Genomic DNA, 17,633 nt, shown 5'->3' on the forward strand with positions numbered 1-17,633 from the left:
GACAAATCCAATTACTAGGGCAACATGTCCAAATTAACTAATAAAAAGTGAGCAGCAGAAAGGATTAAAAGAAATACCTACCATTGGGAAGTAATAAACTATCAGAAGCCTGGGGGAATATACAGCAATGTAGGTGCAATCGTCACAGGTGCAGGCAATTGAAATAATTAGGCACACAATTTATATGGGGCCCTGGAAATTCTGGCCCAGTAGCTCATTTTCATCTGTAATTTCTATGATTCTGCAAGTTAATGGTGATGAGCTGTTTCCAGCATTTCCTTTCATATGTATGCCATCCTGAATTAGCCTCATGCAGATAAATGGGGAGGTAGATCTACTGCTTGTTTTGACATGGAGTGATAATGGGTAAACACAGTCAATGACAGACAGATACCCTTCTGCATTTGGCTTGGTGCTCTCAATTCGCTGTCATCAGGTCAGATTTCTTATTTGTGTTTGTGACCAGGCGAACAGAGATGCAGTAATTAGCCGTGCCCCTGACCAGAAGGATGATCGAGCTGTCAGCCTCCAGGATGCTTCTGCAGTGTATGACCTTCTGAGTATCACGCTGGGCAGAAGAGGGCAGTATGTCATGCTTTCTGAGGTACGTGATCTTTTACTGAGACATCAGCCTAATTCTTGCAAACAAACACTGTCCTTTGAAGAAAAATTGTTGAATGTTGGTGGTGGAAGTGAGCAGGAAATTTTTAGAAACAGTTTCAAGTCTGTGTCAGTTTAGGTCAAAAAGATACACATCTGAGTGCCCAAACTAGGCTCCTAAAGCCATCCATAGGCACTTAAATAAAATGGGCCTGATTTTCAGAGGTGCTGAGCACCTGCAGTACCCATTAACTTAGGAGAGAAATTGGAAAGGGGAACATTGCCATAAAAGATCACCTCTGGCCATTTCAAATTGTCCATTTGTGCAAGCTCTTACTTGGCCACTGAGCTGTCTGAGCAGCAGCCTTGACAGAGGGAGAAAAATGCATCCCTGACGTTTCTCCCAATGTTTTTTTCAGTGTCTGGAGCGAGCAATGAAATTTGCGTTTGGTGAATTTCACCTTTGGTACCAGCTGGCCCTTTCCATGGTGGCTTGCGGGAAGGTAAGGCCTAAATCAGAGAAGCATGTTTTTCTCCTGTGGGATGTGCAGAATCACATATTTTATATGAGTTAATGATTGTGTACAGCCTATGTGAAAAGTTAGAGCTCGCTGATTAGATTCCCACTGTACTTCTAATCCGAGGTGTTAACTAAACAGTTCTCTTTCACCTTCTAGGGCAGGGGCATGGTTTAGTGGTCATTACACCAGAGTCAGAGTCTGAATCTGGGTTCTTTTTCCCAGCTCTGTAACAGGCTGGTAGTATGACATGTCCCCAACCCCTTTGTGCCTTGGGTTCCCTATCTGTAATATTGGGATAATAGTAATACTAATCTGCCTTACATGGGTATTAATGTTTGTTAGTTGCTTTGAGTTCCTTGAATGAAATGTGTTGTCTAAGTATCAAAATATCATTGTTCCATTTTCTGTTGTGAGAATGAGTATGGCCTACATGCATGAATGGCATTAATAAACATTGGTACTTAAACTATTTGTATTGCATGTAAAATTTAAATTTGTGCTGCTATGTCACAGTAGGATTTTTGGGGACTATGTGGACCATCTCATTAACTTGTATGTTAAATATATTTGTACATTACAAGCAGAAAATATTAGACCAGCCATAAAGCGTGCAATATACAGGAGCAGTTAGGCACTGAGGTGGAGATTTTCAAGAGGATGCTTGCTTCTAAATCCTTTAGGGGCTTTGAAAATCATTGCACACACAGAAAAGATTCATACAATGTGTGAATTCATAAACAAGCTATAAACTGCTGGTCGATCAAACAAGCCTAGTGCTGTAGTGCCAACACCCTGCACTGTCCTGTGAAAGGCGTAGGTTTGGAGGAAGATTTTTCAAAGGCATAAGTGGGAATTAGGTACCCAGCCCCCCCCTTGACTTTCAGTTCAACTGGGCACTTAACTGGCCAATGTGCCCTTGCAAATCCCCAAATCCACAACCACTTTGCTGGATTAAGGAGTGGCTTTGCCTGCTTCCAAGGGAGCATTGCCTACTCCTCTGAAGCAGACAAGACTGTGGTTGTGATGATCCAGCAGAAGAAAGGTGAAGGAAGGACATGCAAAAGCCAACATAGAAACACAGTGAACATGTTCACAGGGCTCTTATAGGAACGCAGAGGACCCCAAGATGAAACTCTTGACAATAAATAGGGTGCTAACCTATTGCCATTAACAATTTAATTGAGAACTCTGTCCTTCTCTTCATGTTACATATTTGCTTATGTACCTCTTCTGGTATCCTTTAGATATTACACATTCAGTATTAAAAAGAAATTAAAAAAGCAGTAAAACTCACACTTGCCTCAGTATAAATGTATGTAAATAATTGAAATCAAAGGACATCCTATCCTATTGCCTAGACTTTAAATGTTCAGGAAGTGAAGAGAGCTCTAAATACTCTGAGCCTTATATGGAGCAGAGGTAGTTCCCTTTACCCAACAGACCCATCTGTGCAGTATTCCATTTCTAGTCTGAAGTATTCCTAGAGGATTCCTGTCGTATACTCTGCAATGCGTCATCTTTCTAATGGGAGATGTGGCATACATTTTTATACTGCTTTGCAGCTTGTGCAGAACAGAGTTAATTTAAATGTAAGCACTCAAATGTAGCAGGGAGGGATGATGAGCAGTGTGGTCTGTGTAGACCACAGAATGCAAAATACACTTGAGCTTTCAGAGGTAAGAGATCACCTGTCTCTCAGCCACAGCCAATTCCTGACCACATTACCAAGACATGAGATCCCACATCCCGAGATGGAACTTTTCCCGCAGCATTGGAAATCAGACTCATAAATCTTTGGTGTCATGGGAACCCAGATCAGTAGACCCTTTTATTGTCCTGCAAATCTTGAAACCTTCAATATTAAATTGCAAAATCTGTCCTGTGTAAAAGTGGTGTCAAATCCAATCTTGCTCTCTATTTACACTGTTCTGCTTGTGTTAGCTTGCACTTCATATTCCTCCTTCACCAAGTCAAGGGATACTTGAGAGTCAAAATTCCAGCCATTTCTTCCATCCGCCAGCTAACAAATTAGCCAAGTGGAGTATGTTGTTTTTCACAGGTGTATCAGTCTGACCATTAGGTCAGTAAGGTATGCTCGTTTACTATATAAATGTTGTAGGATTTATGCATTATTTTATGTTAGCTCCTCTTCTTCACAAAGATGGGAACACTGCTCTGTAGGATATTCACATTGGGTAAATCAGTGGTTCTTAGAGTGCTTGCTCATGTCAATTCCATGCTAGGTGTGTGCGCACCCACCTGCACGGCTGCCTGAGATTTTTCCCTTAGTGGTATCCGTAGGCTCGGGTCTGGCGTCCTCTGGAGCCTCACACTATGCACCAGTATATGAGGAGCCACTGGCACTGCGCCCTCTCAGTTCCTTCTTACTGCCCGTGAGGGTTGCAGGAACGCCTTTCTCCCTTTACAGTTTGCAAAGTGCTCTTAGTGGTTTGACTTAATGAACTATATACAACTATGAAGTATAGTTAGATAAGTAGTTAGTCTAGATAGTTAATAGTCCCCTTAGGGGCTTTGTCCCTGGGACAGGGCATGCCCCAGTCCCTGGGTTTCAAACCGTGTGCCATCTGCCATAGACCTATGCCTGTCAGCGACCCCCACTCAAGCTGTCTAAGGTGTCTGGGGGAATCGCACATTAAAGAGAAGTGCAAAATCTGTAAGGACTTTACGGCATTCACTCAAAAGAATAGAGACATTCGTCTCAATGCTCTTCCGATAGAGGCAACTTTCAGACCAACCTCAGAATCCTCCTGCTCTGACTCAGCACCAAATACCTCAGCCTCAGTATGGAGCGCCCCGCCGGCAATGGTTTCCTCCCAGCACTGCTCACCATGACCGGTGCTACAAAAGCACCACAGAAAGCAGCGCACTGACTGAGGACCCTCCCCGGCCTCATAGAAAGATGGGAAAGGGGTGGCAGGCAAAGGACCCAGGGCCATCTGCCTCTGACAGGACTGCAAGGTGCAGCCTCTCTCCCCAGGGCTTTGAGACTGGTACGGGAACCGCCTCTGACTCCAGGGAATGGCAGAGCTCCCATACACCTTATGGTGTCCTCCACACCAGAAGTCTTCCAAGCAGTCAGGGACCTGATGGCTCTACCAATGCTGTCTACTCTGAGATACCGTCCCCTACTGGCAGAACCAGTAAAGGCCCCGCCTCCCAAGGGTAAGCCACCCAGGGGTCCACCCCAGTGGCTACTTGGGCATTACTGCTCTCTGGAGTCCTGGCACTGCTCCACAATGCCATGGCCCCAGTTTCCGGCACTGCACCCATGGTCTCCTACTCCGCAGCCTCGGTCCCCAAGCCTACGTTCCCAGTCCCCAGCACCGAGACAAGGATCATGGACCATTCGGCATCAGTCCAGATCTCCCTGGTACTGTCAGCCTCCAGCACCAGTCACTGCACTGCCGTTCTCTGATGCCCTGTTCCCAATCTCCATCACCTTGGTCTCTGTCTCCACATGTCTCACCACTGACTCAACTTCGGTCTCCAACACAACACCGCTTTTCGGATCCCGGCCAGCAGTCACCTTCTCCTCGGCACCGTTCAGTGCTGCATCAGAGCCAACAGCGAGAGGCACCATCAGTGCCACTTTGGTCTCCGAGAGAGGATGCCTCCTCGGAGTTGGAAGGGGATTGGAGTTCCCCGAAGGCACTGGTCAGCCCTGCAGTGGGCACTTGGCCGCACGGGCAATGACCACTCAAATGGCCATACTGGAACTCTTAAGGGCTCCCTATAATGCCGGGACCATACTCTCAGCGGTCTTCCTTCACCGCATCGGGGAAGCGGACTGCGGCACCCCCGTCTCAGTACTGGAGTCAGATTAGGGTTCCAAAGCAGGTACTGAGGTACAGGCTTCGACACAAGGGGAAGCCTCCCCAATAGAGGAAGGGGTACCTGTCCCCTGCCCAGTGTTGCCATCGTCCCCGGATGAAGTGGTCGCCAGGCCTGCCCACTCCCTCCCTCTGGATGACTTTTGGGCACATGAGGACCTCTTGAAGAGGGTGGCCTCGAATTTGGGGTTAGAGGCAGAGGAACTTACTGAACCATCAGACAGCCTCCTTGATATCCTGGTTGCTGTGGCGCCATCTAGGATGGCACGACCGGTACACGATGAGGTTCTAAAGGTACTTAAGGCCCTCTGGGAAACCTTGTTCTCCCTGCCCCCAACTTTGAAGAGGGCAGAAAAGAAGTACTACATCCTGGCCAAGGGCTACGAGTACTTATACTCCCACCCACCACCCCAGATCTCTTGTAGTCACGGTGGCCAACGAACGAGATAGGCAGGGTCAGGCGAGCGCCACACCTGAAAATAAGGATGCAAGGAAACTGGACCTTTTTGGAAGAAAATTTATTCCATGGCCAGTCTCCGACTTAGGACCTCCAACCAGCAGTCATTGCTGGGGAGACACCATTATAACATCTGGGATTCCCTGGCAAAATTCAAGGACTCCCTGCCACAGGCGCTCAGCCAGGAGTTCGCTTCTGTCTTGGAGGAGAGCAAGACTGTGGCTAGGTCCTCACTCCAAACTGCGCTGGATGCGGCTGATTTGGCAGCCAGGTCCATGGCTTCTATGGTGTCCATGCAGCAAGGCTCATGGCAGCAGTCCATCTGCATCAACTGTCCCAGGAGGTGCAGCAGTCCATTCAGGACCTCCCTTCAAGGGCACTGCTCTATTTTCGGAGCAGATGAATGCCAGGCTGCATGGCCTGAAAGATTCCTGCACCATGCTTCACTCCTTGGGCCTGTCCACGCCACAGGTCTCTAGGAAACGCTTCTGGGTGTCAGCTCTGCCCAGATTCTTGGCCCCTTAGCGTCAGAGCTCCTACAAAAGAAAGGATGGGGGCTTTAAACACCGCTGACCCACTCTGTCCCCCTCAGCTGCCTAGTCAGGCCCTCCGCGTCACTCAGGTGGCTCTCAGTCATTTTGAGGGTGCACACGAGGACGCAGTTGCAGTCTCACCCCAGGATCCATCCCCCCATTTATTTCTGGACCTCCTATCTCCCCTTTCTCTCTGCATGGGCCATGGATCAATTGGTGCTCATAGTGGTTGGCTGCACCCTGCAGTTTTCCTCCCTCCCACTCCCCTTCCCTGTCCCTCTTCAGGGACCCTTCTCACTAGCAACTCTTCATCCAGGAGGTGGAGACCCTCCTATGGGTAGGGGCTGTATGAAGGGGAAGGGATTTTACTCCCAGTACATCCTGATCCCGAAGGCCAAAGAGCCATCCTAGACCTGCGTCACCTCAACAAGTATCTCAAGAAGTTGAAGTTCCACATGATCTCCCTGGCCTCCATCATCCCCTCTCTGGATCCGTGATATTGGTACTTTGTCCCCAATTTAAAGGACACCTATTTTCATATTTCTGTTTTCCATGGGTTCAGGAGATTCCTCTGATTCATGGTGGGCCAACACCATTACCAATTCACGGCACTGCCCTTCTTCGGCCTCTCATCACCCCCAAGAGTCTTCACAAAATGCATGGTGGAAGTGGCCACTTTCCTGAGGCGTCGAAGCATACTGATATACTTGCAAAAGCAGGTTTGGCACAGCCTCAATCTGGTGCGGGCCACTTGTCAGGAATACTTATAAATGAACAGAAATCGACTTTTACCCCGGTTCAGCAGATAGAGTTTATAAGGGCAGTGCTCGATTCTACCCAGGCCAGGGCCTTTCTGCCAGAGTCATGGTTCAAGGCTATGTCAGACCTCATCACCCATGTCAGAGCTCACCCACTCACACCGCCTGGATATGCCTCCAGCTGCTGGATCACATGGCAGCATGTACTTACATGGTCCATCGTGCCCCCTGTGTCTCAGACCCCTGCAGACATGGCTGGCTTCAGTCTATGCTTCTGGCAGATATGATATGGACCTAGTGGTTACAGTTCTGCTGCTCATCCGGTTTTCTCTGGCGTGGTGTTGGAGGGGATTCCCTTCATACCTCCATCCCCCTCTGTGACATTGGTCTCCGACGACTCAGACTAAGGGTGGGGAGCCCACTTCAGTGGCCTCAGCACACAAGGTCTCTGGTCGCAGGAGGATCGTTCCCTCCACATAAATGTCAAGGAACTCAAGGCAATATGCCTGGCATGTCAAGTGTTTCTTCTCTACCTGAGAGACAGGGTGGTCCAAGGTCTGACAGACGATACCGCAGCAATGTTCTACATCAGCAAGCGAGGCGGGGCCTGCCCCTCAGCCCTGTGCCAAGAGGCTCTTGGGTTGTGGGACTTCTGCATACAGCATGCTATTCATCTGGTGGCATTGCACCTCCCGGGGGCCAGAAATGCACTAGCGGATCTCCTTAGCAGGTCCTTCTCGTCTCGCCACGAGCGGTCACTCCACCCAGACGTGGTCAGTGTGATCTTCCAGAGGTGGGGAACCCCCCAGGTGAACCTGTTTGCATTCAGGCAGAACAGGAAGTGTTACCGGTTCTGCTTGGTCCACGGGCTCGACAGAGATTCCCTGTCTGACGCCTTCTTATTCCAGTCATCAGGGATGCTGATGTTCACCTTCCCACCAATACCACTGGTACACAAGGTACTCTTGAAGATCAGATGAGACAGGGCGAGGGTGATCTGGATAGCTCTGGCATGGCCACACCAGCACTGGTTCAGCATGCTGTTGAAGCTCTTGATAGTGACAGCTTTAGAACTCCTGCTCCAGCCGGACTTACTGTCCCAGATCCACGGCCGCCTGCTGCACCCGAACCTAGCATCCCTGCACCTGACGGCTTGTCTGCTATGTGGCTAAATGTGGAGGAACAAGCATGCTTGGCACAAGTCCAGCAAATCCTGATGGGTAGCAGAAAGGCCTCCACCAAGGTGACCTACCTAGCAAAATGGAAATGTTTTACGTGATGAGCTTGGGAATGGAATCTTCCTCCTGACCAGACCTTACTACAATCCATCTTAGACTATCTGTTGTGTCTCAAGTACCAACGTCTGGCACTCTCATCAATCAAAGTTCACTTGGTGGCCATCTTGGCCTTCCACTCTATGGTCCAGGGTAGATCAGTCTTCTCCCATGACATGACAATCAGGTTTCTGAAGGGTCTGGAGCAACTTTATCCTCAAGTTCGTGACCCTATCCCACCTTGAGACCTAGACCTGGTACTGTCAAGACTCACGGGGCCTCCCTTGGAGCCATTAGCTTTGTGTTCTCTGCTGCTTTTCTCTTTGAAGGTCTCCTTGGTCTTGTAGCAATTACTTTGGCCCGAAGGATCTCTGAGATTAGAGCGCTCACATTGGAACCACCCTATGCGGTGTTCTATAAGGACAAGGTCCAGCTGCGGCCCCACCCAGCCTTCTTACTGAAGGTGGTGTCTCAATTTCACAATAATCAGGACATATTTCTTCCGGTGTTCTTCCCCAAGCCTCACAGATAGAGAGAACCAGATCCTTCCACGGGTCAACACAGCTCTTCGTTGCAGTGGCGGACAGGATGAAAGGAGCTCCTTGTGGATAACCGCCTGCATCAAGTTCTGTTATGAATACGCAGAGGTGTCATCGCCGGCGATTGTAACCTCCCATTCTACCAGAGTGCAAGCCTTGTCAGCCGCCTTCTTGGCACAGGTGCCGATTCAGAGTATCTGCAGAGCCACTACCTGGTCTTCAGTCCATACCTTCATGTCCCATTACGCCATCACCCAGCAGGCCCGGGACGATGCCAACTTCAGCAGAGCAGTGTTGCAAGTTGTATGACTGTGAACTCCAAGCCCACCTCCAGGGATATTGCTTGTGAGTCACCTAGCATGGAATTGACATGAGTAAGCACTCAAACAAGAAAAAACGGTTACCTACCTTTCATAACTGTTATTCTTTGAGAGGTATTGCTTATGTCCATTTCATGACCCGCCCTCTTTCCCCGCTGTCAGAGTTGACCGCAAGAAGGAACTGAGGGCAGGTCTTCACTACGGGGGGGGGGTGTCGATTTAAGATACGCAAATTCAGCTACGCAAATAGCGTAGCTGAATTCGACGTATCAGAGCCGACTTACCCCGCTGTGAGGACGGCGGCAAAATTGACCTCCACGGCTCCCCGTCGACGGCGCTTACTCCCACCTCTGCTGGTGGAGTAAGAGCATCGATTCGGGGATCGATTGTCGCGTCCCGACGAAACGCGATAATTCGATCTCCGAGAGATCGATTTCTACCCGCCGATTCAGGCGGGTAGTGTAGACCTAGCCTGAGAGGCTATAGGGCTGGCAGCGCCTCATATACTGGCGCATAAGTGCAGCACTCCAGAGGGCGCCAGAGCCGGCCCTACGGATACCACAAAGGGAAAAATCTCCAGCAGCCGTGCACATGGGCGTACACGCACCTAGCATGGAATGGACATGAGCAACACATCTCGAAGAACAACAGTTACGAAAGATAGGTAACCATTTTTTTTTTTAATGGTGAATGAGATTATGCAAAGAAACATAACCTTTTTATTGTACAGCTGAATTGAAACAATAGAAATAATAGAATAACTGTGATTTCACTTTGCTGTGCTTCTCTGAACACAGATGTGTGATTTCTAGAAAGGAATTTTTACCCATCGTAGTCCAAGTGTGTGCAATGAGGTGTGTTTTCCAAACAAAAGAATTACCTTTGATTTGATTGAGAAAAATACAGTGTGAAACTTCCAAGCCTGTGTATTCAAAGTTTTAAGTTACACCTTTCTATCTATCTGTCTGGGCATTCTGAGTGCATCTGTTGCTATAATGCTAGGTCATTGGGAAAGACCTTTTTGCACCTAATGAAGTTCTGGACAGGGATGAAGGTGTCTTTGAATCAATTGTATGGAAACCCCTTCCCAGTCTTGGAGATGCTGGGTGCCAGGTTAGTCCTAAGAGACAACTTGGAGCTGCTCTAAGATGCACCTGATGTTAACATCCCACAATATGCTGATATGGCAGCCAAAGATTGGCTGGATGTGGTGGCTCGCCGGTCATGCCCTTTACACTGGGGATGCGGGGTGTCTGAGAGTGGGAAGTGGTGTGGTAGCCACTACATCAGCCCTATGTTGCCTGAGGGAACCATCAGACAACCCGATAAGCCAGCTTTACCGATTTTCTGCGCTGCCAGGGCACAGCGTGGGTTATTAGGCTGAACATGGTTAACTTAGCATGACAAGATTTACAAAGTGCAAAACTGGGACCTCTATCAGGGGAGCAGAGTGAAGGAAGAAGGGCCGGTTTTGGTGGGGGTTTCAAGGAGGTTTGCGTAGACCCGGTTTGGCAGTTTGGGGTAGTCCACTTCTCTCTTGACCCCTCCCCAGCCAAGCATCGTCCACTGGAGTTGGTGCAAGTTACTCATGTATATGACACCTCTGCAAACCAAGGCACTTCTGTTAGGCCAAAGTTGTCAAACTTGGGTGCCTGAGTGATTTATTACAAGCACAAGGGATGTGAATTGGGGCCCTAGCAACTGCAAGCATTGCACTGGCTGCAGACCAGCTGTCTGTTACATGTTCCCTTCTCATATTCCTACCTTTCTAGGCCTTTCTAGGCTCCAGTCCTACAAGATGCTCTGGGTCCTGAATTCCTTGTCAGTGGAGGATTCTCAATACATCATAGGGATGGACCATTCCTTAAACGAATCCCTTATGCCCCAAAATTGTGGCGACCTGTTCTCTGTAAAGATGAAATGCTAAAGGTGCCTCCTTAACACACTCACCTGCTTTGGGCAGTATTAGACATTAATGTGTACCGTCTTCTCACTGTGCTTCTCTCAGGACGCATGGTTTTGGCTTTCATGCCAATGGGTAGGTTTCCCTATATGAATCGGAACTGTAGCTATTTAGGGACAGCTACGGAATTATTTATTTCTTTAGCTTTAAACAGTAATAAAAACCACCCTTACAAAAAGCACCGGGTGCCTGGATAGTTAATTAAACTTACTTTAACGTAGTGATGGTCTCCTGTGTCAGGCAGATAGACATTCTCTTTATACAGTGCATGGGAGCATTATTTAATTTTAAAAAATTTAAAAAATAAAAGTTTATGTTGAAAAACGTCGAGAGAAACCAAATCTCCATTATTGGTTTTGAAATTTATTCAAGGTGGGGGAGAATGTGGTGGATGGGCTGAGCACCCTTAGGCCAGTAGAGGGCAGTGTGATGTATCTGCTGAAGCGTGAATTTACTGCTCTTCTCACTCTTGCACTGGAGGAAGGGAGATAGGTTGTGAGGATGGGGAAGGCCCCATGGCAGTTGAAAGACAGTGGTGGAGGAGTTACCTTCGGAGGCTTGTTTGACCTACTAAACATTAGAGCCCATAGGGCACCCAAAGCGCTTGCCTCCAAGTTCATGGAGCACCCAGTATGCTACTAAACATCTAGAGCGGACAGCTGTCATAGCACTTGCAGCAAGGGCAGCGATTGCATGAGTTTGGGAGCAATTACATCATTCCTGCTCCCCCTGTCTTGGCAGGTGCTAGGGACATTACTGTGTAAGCTATGCAGAATAGCGAGAGTGGCTTAAACCACAGTCATGGCACTTCAGAAAAACAGGCAGTAAAGAACTTTTACACCACAGGGACTGCCCATGTCTGCTCTTAACCTTCCTGCCTTTGTGCATGGGTAACGGAGGGAGGAAGAGGACACCTGACACCTGAAAATGTTATTAGCAACATAATGCTTCGGGGTGTGTTGGTGCTATACAAATAATAATAGTTACATTCTTGTCAGCATCTCAGGCACTCAGCAGTCTGCTTGGGGAAGGGAAGCTCACTGTTTCCAGAGCCATGGGTTCTGTGTCCACTGCTGGCTAAGCATTGGTTAATGTTTGCTTGTAGTGTGGGGCTGCTCAGCGCTGCGCTGTCAGCATTTAGTTTTGATTTCAGTTGCTTCCCTTGAAGTCAGTTTTGCACAGAGATGAGCTGCTCACTGTGATCCAATGAGGAATATATGTGTTTATTGATATGTAATATCCACAGCCAAATAATGAGTAGTTAATATGATGTGTTTACATTTTAAGCTTTTTCCATCCATGTTCCAACCAGAAACAGGAATACTTTATTCTTATTTAAAAACAATGCAACAAAAGCAATGCATCTTTATCAAGAGCCTTACATTTGACTGAAAGACATGCCTATAATGCCGACATAAAGCCTTCTAGAAGATTAGAAAGAAAGATATAAATATATCTGATACATAATTCTGCAGCAAGAGCAGATGAATTTTGTGATTTAGGTTGCTCCTTCTGCTGGTTTCCTTGCAAAAGCTTAAGCTGGTTGCTAGGTAACCAGCATAAAAAAGCACGTTTGTCTTTGCATTGCAGTCAGGAGCCTTGGGAGCAGCAAAGGCCTCAGATGGCTCCTTAAATAGCATCACTGGGGAATGAAAGTTAAAATATTGAACATTCATTGGTTAAAGATCCTGTTACAAAGGTCAACCAGCTAGGGGACAGTCAATAGTTTGGTTTCTTTTGATTGAGGTAAAGGGGTACAGGACAAGAGAGGTTTGTGTGTTGAAGACAGTACAGCAAATGGAAATTTCCAAAGATTCCTGAAAATGAAACAGAGTATATGTGTATGTGTTTGGGAGGGGCGGATAGGGGGATATATATTCCAAGAAACCATTCCTAAATTCAGACATAGCTATTTTCCTGATGGCAGTGTATATGAAGATATTTGGTCATCATTAGTGAGAGCATATTTATGTTAAAAACTGTAATCACAGAAAGAGGGTGGAGGGGGTTGGCAATTATTTTAATAATGAATGTTGAAGCTGATTGCCTGTGTGACTCGGTGTGCCTTGGGCAGCCCTTACTGGAAATGCCAAGGTCAGGCCAGGCTGCAAAAAGGAGAGCAGATACCCACCAGTCTTGGGAGTAACACTGAAGTTAAGCTCCCCAACCAGTCATAAACTCTGCTTCTGATCCCCACACTGGTTTTCAACAAGCAAAAAAAAAAAAAAAGGAATCACACAGCCCCCTCTTGCATTCCAGTTCTCTGGCTCCCAGTCAGCATCTAAGTCCAGTATAGTGCGAAGTTATTTTAAAACTCTGCTCGCTATACAAAATGTTCTTCTGAACCCAAAGCGCCAGCCACATTGCCAGGTCAATATTAGGTTGGATTTTACCCAAAATACCACACTGCCAGCCAATCCTTTAGTAGCTAAAACTAAAGATTTATTATAAAGAAAAAAGAAAGAACAAGAGAGTTGTTAAATGGTAAAGCAATCACATACGTACAAAGACTTCAAAGTCCATATATCAGGGTCTTAGCAGTATTGGTGAGTTTGCTGGCTTGAAAGTACCTCTGGAACACAATCACAGCTTGGATGGGTCATTCAGTCCTTTATTTAGAGCTTCAGTTTGTAGAAAAGTTACTACAGAGGTAGGAAGCAGGTTTGAAGACAAAATGGAGATGATGCAACTGACTTTTATCTTCTTTTGCCGTGTGGCTTGTACTTCCTGTGTCCCCAAACACAAGCTTTACAGCACATGGCATTGAAAGGCCTCAGAGTTCTGTTCATAAGCATTCCTCCTCCTGTCTTGCTGATCCTTGATGGGCTATCAAGCAGGCCTACTGCTGATGCCAATCTGTCTGGGGGTGTCACCCAGAAACAGAGCACAAGTTTGGAAATACAGATATACTGTACATCCTTATAATTTACAATACAAAGGTGATACAAACATATAAACAAGATTATCATACTAGACAAATTACAACATTTTTGCAGATATGTCACATAGCATATCTGGTCAGATTCCTTGCAATTTTATAGTACTGGTATCAATAATATCACAAAGTGTCCCACATATTCCATACAGCGTCACAGCCTGTAATTTCTTAACTAGCTAGATGCAGAGGCAAGAGGAGAGGGGAAAAATTAAAGTAATAGGTTAAGAGCCAAAAGCGAATGTAGTGATGTACACACTTGGGATTCACAGAATCGTACAAATTAGATGGGAAGACCTGATGAGTTCAAGTAATCTGGGGATTCATCTCCTCTGGTTCAGGACTCCAAGGAGTGTCATGAATGGGCATCAGGAGTCGCAACCACCATGCCCTTCGTGTGTTGCTAAATGGAAGTGGGTCCAGCTGAATCCCAGCTAGATGGGTTGGGGGTCCCATGGAAAGTGAGGTCCCGCTATGGAAAAACTTGAGAATTACTGAACTAGTCCATTTCCCTGCCATTTCAGGGTTGTTCTCCATCCAGGGTGGACAAGACCAGAATTGTACCAGGGAAACACTCCCTGGACTTGAAGAGCTAGCTGGACCACTGAACTGCCCTCCCTTTAGTGAAAGTAGTGTGAAGTCTCAGCATCTTGCTTGACTTATCACTAACTCTGGATGGACATGTAGTATCATGTTTCTGTTCTGTGCTTCAGTTTCCCTCTCTGTAAAATAGGGATAATGATACTTACTTCCCTTTGTAAAGTGCTTTGAGATCTACTGGTGAAAAGTGCTATATAAGAGCTGGGCATTATTATTTTCAGTAGTGAACAATATCATCATTTACTTCCAGCTGGCTGGGAGACTTCCCAGCCCTCCCAGAAAAGGATCCAGCCACAGAGACCCATGTACTTTTCACCTCCAAGCTGGATTACTGTAACTCACTGTATCTGGGCCAGGTTGAAGGTGAAAGCAATGCAGAGGCTCTCGTTGGTGGAAAATGTGACAGCTCACCCCTGCAATAGGATAGATTTCCATAAGCTGTACTCCGCACCCATCACTGGCTCTCAGTCTGCTTCCATTGCCAATTCAAGGGCTTGGTTCTGAATTTCAGAGCCATTATCAACAGGTCAGAACCCAGCCATATTAGTGACTGCATTTTGATGCATGACCCACCAAGACAGTTGTGCTCCTCTGGGGCAAGGCAGTTTACAAGCCCCAAGGTGATAAAGCATTTTCAATTGAGGGGGACAGCTGTGGAACCAACTACCAGAGGGATTTAGTCTAAACCAAAGTATGAGCACTTTTAGAGCATGCTACAAAACCCACCTTTTTGAGAAACCTTTCCCACCATAGCTGGAATATAAAAAAATACCAAAGAAGAGCTTCCTGGTACCTGGGTGAGAGAAGGGCAAATGCTGTGCTGAAATCAAAATCATAGAAATCATAGAATATCAGGGTTGGAAGGGACCTCAGGAGGTCATCTAGTCCAACCCCCTGCTCAAAGCAGGACCAATCCCCAACTAAATTCTCAAATCCCTAAATGGCCCCCTCAAGGATTGAACTCACAACCCTGGGTTTAGCAGGCCAATGCTCAAACCACTGAGCTATTGCAGCCCCCCATATTGTCCCCATATTGCTGTGAGATTCCTAGGTGGCCATGGGTGTGTTACAGTATGTACCTACCTCATGGCATGTTCTGAAGATTAGTTAATGTTTGTAAAGTGCTTTAAAGATGAAAAGTGCCATGCAAGTGCTAAATTTATTAAATGTTATTCATTAATTGTAACCTAATCCCAGAGAGACAGTGAGAGCTAACATACTCATACCACCTGCATTAAAGTTCAGATTCTTCTACCAGGCATAGTGACCATATCCAGCCTGCCCTCTCTGGACACCTGCTGAATAGTGCATTGTACTGCATTTGTCAAGTCAACTCTGTGGTCTGTGGGCCGCTGGTGGTATTACTGTTTGCTACAGAACTTGAGGGAACAAAAACAAAATCCACCAGAGACTGATTTAGATGCCCAAACCTCTGCAAGATTCAGTTTGTCTTGATTTAATTAGCTGAAGGGGAGGCTCCCCAAGTTCCTTTCAGGGTCACTAGAAGGTGTCTCTGTAGTCACTGTGAATTACTGCAGGGCTCCAGGGGGAGATGAAAAATAGAATTAGTATAAGACTGTATTTTGACTTATTGGGAAAATTGTTCTCTTGCACCTTTTGCTGCCAGGTCTGGCTGTTTGGCATTTTGAAAACAATATGTTTCTTGCTGGGGGAGGAGGGCAAAGCAACTCACTTGTTGCTGATGCATGAATCTTTGCTGACTAGTGTAACTCTTGTGTGCATTTCACTGAATTGCATTGTCTAATCAGACTCCTGTTTTTCCCACGCCCTCCAGTCGGCATATGCTGTGTCAGTGCTCAGAGAGTGTGCTAAGTTGCGTCCTGCAGATCCCATGGTTCCTCTTCTGGCTGCTAAGGTCTGCATTGGGCCACTGCACTGGGTAAGTGAGCTGATGCAATTCTTCTTACATAATGTATTAGGTGCTGCAGTGCCAGTGCCATAGTGCAGTAAAAAAACACCAAACCCTGTGAAATATATATCAGCAGTGAAATTTTGAAATGAGGTTCACTGGCACAGTAGAGCAAAGAAAAAATACAAGATGATCAGGAATTATTTCCCTGGGTAGCCTAGGGCTACTTGTTCAGGTTAATTTCCAGTATAGAATCCAAATCATTAACCTTCACATTCTAACGGCTGTGGTGGGGGTAGAGTGAACCTGGCCCCTCATCTATTAGTCATACAGCTCTGCTGGACAGCTCAGTCCTTTGTTCTTGAGTCACTGTGTCAGGCTTTTGTATTTCAGTTGCATTAATACATGCTCCAGAAACAGAGTGGGGGTGGGAGACAGCGCCCATGAAATTCTGATTATCCTAAAAAGCAGAAACATCTGTCAGTCTTTTGCTGCTTGGTTTAATTAATTGAATGAGAGCTTGCTTTTCCACCGCTGTCTTCCTGCAGCCAGTAAGGGATTACAGATGGAAATTTTAAATAAAACAAAAGAGGCAAAAGGCACAAAAGAAAACATCATAAAAATCTGCTTCGGTTGAGTGGAAAATCTGAGTTTTTTTTCACACTAGGAGCCAGATCCTTAGCTGTGTAAATCAGCATAATTCAGTTGAAGTCAGTGGAGCTACATAAACTTACACCAGCTGAGAATCTGGCAATATATGTTTTTCAAAAGCAACCACATGCCAAAAAAAGCTGTGCTATAATGTTAAAGGTCTGACATGAGTTGACAAAAGACAAGAAATATCATCTCGCTGAAGAGATGGCCCCTCCAGGTCAAGATTGAGGCCCCTGGGGGATACCATATGGGGAAGCTGCTGCTGCTACTGCCCAGGCTGTGCCTGTTCAGTAGATAGGATGTCTCTTTCCATGGTGATCAGTCTGACCCCTTTCCAGAGCACTAAAATTCACGCACAAATTTTTTCTTCTTTTTTTTTTAAATTCAGAAATTGAATGTCTGATACTTAAGAGAGATTTTTAAAAAGCAAAGTGCAAACAGGCAGCAGGTTTTGTTGAACATTCTGCTTACCCTTTCTCATCAGATGGTTTTCAAGATTAAAAATTGTATTCACCACTTAGAACTAGAGTATCCTGAGGTGCTCATGATTAGGAAATGTCTTCTGCCTAGTTTTTTTAAACTAGGTCCTGGTCCTGTGAGGAAAGTCACTAAGGCAGGCGTTCACACAGACCATGAAGTCAGCGGGGCTCTATGTGAGCTCAGAGAGCCAGCCTAGCAATTCTTCTTGCAGGACTCAAGCCTAGACAAAAACCATCTTATACAATAATGATAAATTTAGTGAAAGCCAGAATACTAAT

General features: G+C 46.4%; 1 protein-coding gene across 1 annotated transcript in view; it reads left to right on the forward strand.

The window, feature by feature from the left end:
* TTC7A (tetratricopeptide repeat domain 7A) overlaps positions 1 to 17,633 on the forward strand; it is a 272,869-nt gene that overhangs the window by 75,153 nt on the left and 180,083 nt on the right. Inside the window, exons 9-11 of the mRNA XM_024210692.3 lie at positions 467 to 604; positions 1,020 to 1,103; positions 16,147 to 16,251. Of these exons, the coding sequence (XP_024066460.1) occupies positions 467 to 604; positions 1,020 to 1,103; positions 16,147 to 16,251 (327 nt within the window). The remainder of the gene's footprint in view (positions 1 to 466; positions 605 to 1,019; positions 1,104 to 16,146; positions 16,252 to 17,633) is intronic.

The sequence above is a fragment of the Terrapene carolina genome, unplaced genomic scaffold (genome assembly GCF_002925995.2).
Source record: "Terrapene carolina triunguis isolate 2854851 unplaced genomic scaffold, T_m_triunguis-2.0 Scaffold120, whole genome shotgun sequence".
In the NCBI taxonomy this organism is placed as follows: domain Eukaryota; kingdom Metazoa; phylum Chordata; order Testudines; family Emydidae; genus Terrapene; species Terrapene triunguis.